This window comes from Malus domestica, chromosome 03 (genome assembly GCF_042453785.1).
Source record: "Malus domestica chromosome 03, GDT2T_hap1".
Taxonomy (NCBI): Eukaryota; Viridiplantae; Streptophyta; class Magnoliopsida; order Rosales; family Rosaceae; genus Malus; species Malus domestica.
Genome location: NC_091663.1, coordinates 29,979,630 through 29,985,746, shown reverse-complemented (window position 1 = coordinate 29,985,746; position 6,117 = coordinate 29,979,630). Strand labels below are relative to the sequence as shown.

Genomic DNA, 6,117 nt, shown 5'->3' with positions numbered 1-6,117 from the left:
GGTATCTGATGCAATATATAAACATGTGCTGGCTCAGTGTAACAGAAAACAAGAGAGTACATAACTGTTAACACGGAACCCATCAAACTGGTCCCGTCTGGCTCGTCTATTATTTCTCATCTCTCTCGCATGACTTGATCGGCACTCTTAATTTAATTATTTTTCTCATTTCTTTCCCAATAGTTAATTATATATGCACTCTATCTATAGCTTGCAAAAAATTTATAGTCTCTAATAGTGTGAGAGAAAGAGAGAGATGGATCAGCTGCTATTGATTTGATCTTCTCTTTAATTTTGTAACTCAAAAAAAATAAAGTTAGTGGTTTGATTAGCGTTTTAGGGAGGGAGAGCTCGTTGATCTTGAGATACACAACCATGGAGCAAGAGATGGTGATGGATACAGAGTCTCAAACTAATAGAAGGCCCGACAGTGAAACCCCAGGTATCTTCAAGAAAGCCATTCGACCAGTCACAGTTAAGGTAAATAAATATAGGAGATATGGTTTGGGACAAAAAAAATAAATCAAGTATTTTCTTTTTGGAGTAATTAGGTTTTCATCCTTATTTTTACTACTCTATTGATTAAAACCTTATTACTTTTCAATTTTTGATCAAGGTCCTTTGTATTAATAATATCATTAATTATTTCAATAATAAAATATTTTTTATTTCTAAATATATTCATTTAATATTAAAAATGTTACAATTAGTATATTTATATTTATGGCTAAATTTTTTATCATATATTTTTATTTTTAGTTTGTACCCATTTTTAATTTGCAACCCTTTTTTAATTTGTACCAATTTTCCTTTCAATTTTAATTTGTACCCATATATTAATTTCTTTTTGTGCCCATATTTTTGAAAGTTTTATTTGTATTGTACCCATATTTTTTTATTTATTTGTACCCATTTTTATTTTTGCTAAATGTACCCATTTTGAAGAATGTACCCATTTTGAAGAATGTACCCATGTTTTGATACAATAATTTTTTGGTTATTTTTTATGAATGTACCCATGTTTACACACACACACACAATAGTATATTTATATTTTAATATTTGTAATCCCACAAATTATGTTTTTTATTTAAAATCTCATTACTATAAACAACTATAAATTTTAATTTTTAATTTAAAAAATATAGTAACGTACATAGAAATAAATTATCAATTAATTTTAGGGACTTGGATCAAAAATTGAAAACCAACAAAGTTTCAGTCAAAGATTATTCATAACTAGGGACCGCATCCAAAGTCTCCCTTTCTTTTTTTTATTTGAATAGCTCAAGATTGATGATCAAGATCCCATTTTCATTTTTTTTTTCTTCTTGAAAACCCCTAATAGCATTTTCATAAGGTTAAATAAAAATTTAAACTAAACTTGCAAACCAAATAATGTGTCATCAATAAAAAATAAGCACATTAATCAACGTTTAAGTAACAATCTAATCATAAAAACTACATCATTTGGTTTACAAATTTGGGTTAAAATATTTGGTCGCCGTAGCGTTATCCTTTTCATAATTAAGCTAATGGGTATTCGAATTTCGATCAAAATCACAGTTTGAAGACGTGGTTTACAAGATCAAAGCCAAAAAGAGCACTAAGTCCGAAGAGAAAGTGATCTTAAACAGCATCAACGGCCTAGTTAAACCCAGCGAAATCCTAGCCATGCTCGGCCCCTCTGGAAGTGGCAAAACAACCCTCCTAACCGCACTCGGAGGTAGACTTGGCGGCCAACTTGGTGGTTCCATAACCTACAACAACAAACCCTTCACAAACACAATGAAAAGAAACACTGGCTTTGTAACCCAAGACGATTTTCTCTACCCGCATTTAACCGTGACCGAAACCCTAGTCTTCACGGCACTTCTTCGCTTGCCCAACACGCTATCCAAGCGAGACAAGGTCATGCAAGCCTATGCGGTGATTACACAGCTCGAATTAACCAAATGCAAGAACAGCGCCGTTGGTGATCAGTTCATGAGGGGTATTTCGGGCGGGGAGAGAAGAAGGGTTAGTATAGGACAAGAATTACTCGTAAATCCTAGCTTGCTCTTCTTGGATGAACCGACGTCGGGGCTCGATTCGACAACAGCGCAGCGAATTGTATCGGCACTATGGGATTTGGCAAGTGGTGGGAGGACGATCGTGATGACTATACATCAACCTTCAAGTAGGGTGTTCTACATGTTTCATAAGGTGATGCTGTTATCGGAAGGGAACTGTTTGTATTTTGGGAAGGCAGGGGAGGTTATGGACTATTTTTCGGGCATTGGGTACGTCCCCGTGATAGCTATGAATCCTGCGGATTTTCTATTGGACCTTGCTAATGGTATGTTTCATATTTGATTGAGTAGCTGTTTAATTACTTATTTCAGCTGTTATGTAAACTTCCAAATTAAGGTAAATTTCTAGGAAGTCCATTAGGGTTGATCGGAGAGATCCTCATAAAAACCTATAAAATGTCTTGGAAATATCTGTAACATTGTCACATATGCTAGGGGAACAAAGTCTGATTCTTAAATTTCATGAGAAAATGCAATTATTGTCATCCCCACAAGTTAATCTGGTGTTTGCAACCCTACAAGTGAGCATGCATGCAGGTGTGTTTATAAGTGCACGTGTGTGCAAGTTTACAAACTATATATGTAGGTTTGGGGAGAAAGACTTATGTGGCACAGGTAAACCATGTAGCATTTTGGTCAATCATACAATGCCATTTGTAAGTTTTTTTCTGCATACGTAGTCTATATAGTGACATAGAATGTTACATTAATTAGTAGTATACTCTCACCATGAAAGTTTACTCTTAGAGTTTGGCCCACAAGAGTGTTACAAGTGGATATCTCATGTTTCTGGAATTTTGTGAGAGTAATAAATATTACATTTTCTGCAGGTCAGGCACCTGATGGATCACATGAAAATAAGAGCAAGGTGAAGCAGAGTCTGACCCTGGCCTACAAAAGCAATCTTTTAGATAGATTGAAAACTGAACTTCAAGAAACCAATAACTCCAGTCAATTTCAAGATGGATCTGCAGAAGACAAGAAGTTTGGAAAATGGTCCACAACTTGGTGGCAGCAATGCTCTGTGTTGCTGAGGAGAGGAATGAAAGAGAGGAGGCATGAGGCCTTTTCTCGTCTCAAGATTGGTCAGGTGTTGGCTGTGGCTCTTCTTGTTGGCCTACTATGGTGGCAATCTAATATTGCACACTTGGAGGATCAGGTATACTAAAACTTTTGTCATCTCATTTTTCTAGGATTTGCAGTATCTAGTTTCATAGGATTTTTAGGTCAAGATTTAGTGTTAATAATGTTCCAGTAAAAGTAGGGAGACCACATAATGCAATAATTATGAACTGTTTGTGCCTCAACGTAACTTCCACATAATGCAATAATTAGATAACTTTCATTTACATTTTTTTTAATAAATTGTAAGAGACTTGTTGAATACTTAAATAAACACACATTATATGCTTGTTCTCCATGTTTTCATTATGTTCCAATACTCCATAATATATATGTCATTCTATTTTGTAATTTTTGATGAAATTACATATTTTAAGTATAAACAGACACTTATTTATATAAAATATAGTAGATTTATTTAAATTTGCCTAGTCTGTTTAGGTGCCTGCCTAACCGCTTAGGCACTAGGCCCCATCCCGCCGCTCAACTAGCGCCTAGTGTCTTTTAGAACCTTACATGTCACATATGTAATGTGATTCCGTTACTGTGATTTACTAACATTGTTTTTTTTTCCTTTATTTTGATCGATATCCTTCAGAATGTTAAAAACAACGTGGTTCCTTTCCTGGGTTTGGGACAATTGTGGAAAATATAGGTTGCATATTAAACCCATACAAATAATACTAAATCTCTACAACTAACTTGTTTTATATATCCATGTCAATAACTTTGAAATTTGGGTTTATGCATATAGCATGACATAAATTATCACTTAATCCAATGCTTAAGCATTATAACCATTTTTAGCAACTTGATAATCTTTTGTTGCTGTGTATGCGTGCAGATTGGGCTTCTCTTCTTTATGACTGGATTTTGGGGTTTCTTCCCACTGTTCCAAGCGCTCTTCACCTTTCCACCGGAGCGCAAGATGCTAGAAAAAGAAAGAGCTTCAGGAACATACAGACTCTCCTCCTATTTCGTGTCAAGGATTGTTGCTGACCTCCCAATGGAACTTGCTCTTCCAACCCTATTTGTCACCGTAGCATACTGGATGGCAGGCCTCAAACCGTCGGCCGGAAACTTTTTCCACACCTTGTTCGCTCTGCTCCTCAGTGTGTTAGTAGCTCAAGGTATGGGGCTTGCTATTGGGGCTTTGGTTATGGACCAGAAAAAGGCAACGGTTCTCGCATCAATCATCATGTTGTCATTCAATCTAGCTGGTGGCTACTATGTTCAACATGTTCCTGTTTTTATTTCTTGGATCAAATATATATCACTAAGCAACTACTCCTACAGGCTCTTGCTGAGTTCTCAGTACAAGAATAGTGATACCTACCCATGTGATTGTAGGGTTTGCTCAGTTGGAGATTTCCCAACAATAAAATCTGCTGGTCTCAATGGACAATCGAGTGCTGTGGTTGCTTTGGTCATTATGCTTGTGGGTTACAGGTTCATCGGTTATTTAGCCCTCATGAGGATTGGTGTTACAAAGAAGAAGTACCCTTAGACTCTTAGTTAATAAGAGGATTAAATACTACAAGCTAGTTAATTTGGTTTGTGGATAATATTTGCTTCCGAAGTTAATGTCCTGTTTGGTTTGATTGTATCCTAAATAGGGAGACATGTGAGATATAAAGTTTCTATAAGAGTATTTAATTAGCCGGGGTAGAGAACATGTAAAATTTGGTGGGCAACTATGAACTTACATCTACTAGCCTCTCCTCACGTGCTCACGCGGCCGCTACGTGCCGCTTAAGATGTGTTGTGTTAGTTGTTTTTTTTATCATACCGCGTTCTAAAAATAAAATACAACATACAATTGCAAATAAAAGGAAATAGAATATATTAAGTCAGGTGTAAAATGCATGATAAAAGAAAGGTTCCTTGTAAGCACAGAAGCATATTGAAAGAGAGGCAAATTTTTTTTATCATGGGCGCTCGCACCCCTTAAAATATGTTGTGTTAGATGTTTTATTTACCGCGTCATAAAAACAAAATGCAACATACAGTTGCAAATAAAATATAATTAAGTCATGTATAAATGTGTGATAAAAGAAATAATCATTGCACGTATGCCTAGAAAGCATGTTCAAAGATGTTAGTAAATAATAAACGAAGAAATACAATAATGAATCAAATAATAGTGTAAGAGAACATATTAAACAATTAATATGCCACATTGAATTGAAGAGTAAGAATATATATGTATCATCTCTTTGTTACACAACCACACAGTACAACTCACTTCTATCACATATGTACAAATGGTTTGTGATAACATGTCTTCCTAAATGAAAGAAGGTGAATGATAATAAAAGTTATGGAATTTATCCCCATATTTGTTTGGAGTTATCTCATTGAATATTTCTTTGTAATGCAAAGCTTGTATAAGTATATACTGAATTTATCTTTGCGAATGAACTTGATTTTAATTGTAACAAATTCAAGCTACAATGAACAACTTTAGTCATTAAATAGTCTACAAAGATAAATTTATTCCCAAAATGAAATTATGAAATGAGATTCACTATCTTTTCCTAGGAATATATTGAAGTAATACTTCTAAAGCCTCATGTGATCTCTCAGCATCTCAATCCTTCTTCATAAATATGCAAAGGAAAAAGCATAAGCCACATAACCATATTAGTGAAAACAAAAATAGAATAAATATGTTATTGTATTACAACATTACATAATTACATGTTTTGGGAGAGAAATCAAGTAACATGAATCAGAGGTAGCAAAAAACATACTATGAGCAGCAATTACAGTTACAACATACCTCTCGTCTACTATTCATACTATGTTCTTAAAAAAACATGAAGCACGTATAGAAAAATAGTTCAGTGAACATCAACGAAGTTGTGAAATGAATACCAAACATGTATGACATCCTATTTTCATCATTCAATAACAAATGAAC

General features: G+C 34.6%; 1 protein-coding gene across 1 annotated transcript; it reads left to right on the top strand.

Annotated features, from left to right (window-relative positions):
• Positions 1-375: 375 nt before the first annotated feature.
• LOC103430989 (ABC transporter G family member 9-like) lies at positions 376-4,701 on the top strand. Its single transcript, XM_070819710.1, has 4 exons — positions 376-480; positions 1,567-2,338; positions 2,903-3,231; positions 4,039-4,701. Exons 1-4 carry the CDS (start codon positions 376-378, stop codon positions 4,699-4,701), a joined length of 1,869 nt encoding a protein of 622 aa, XP_070675811.1.
• The last annotated feature ends 1,416 nt before the right edge of the window (positions 4,702-6,117 follow it).

Bases quoted from the DNA above. Each gene is read 5' to 3' on its own strand.
- LOC103430989 (XM_070819710.1), top strand. From the start codon at position 376: ATGGAGCAAGAGATGGTGATGGATACAGAGTCTCAAACTAATAGAAGG. The intron at 481-1,566 runs GTAAATAAATAT...TCAAAATCACAG, and splicing joins TTCGACCAGTCACAGTTAAG to TTTGAAGACGTGGTTTACAA. The intron at 3,232-4,038 runs GTATACTAAAAC...GTATGCGTGCAG, and splicing joins TTGCACACTTGGAGGATCAG to ATTGGGCTTCTCTTCTTTAT.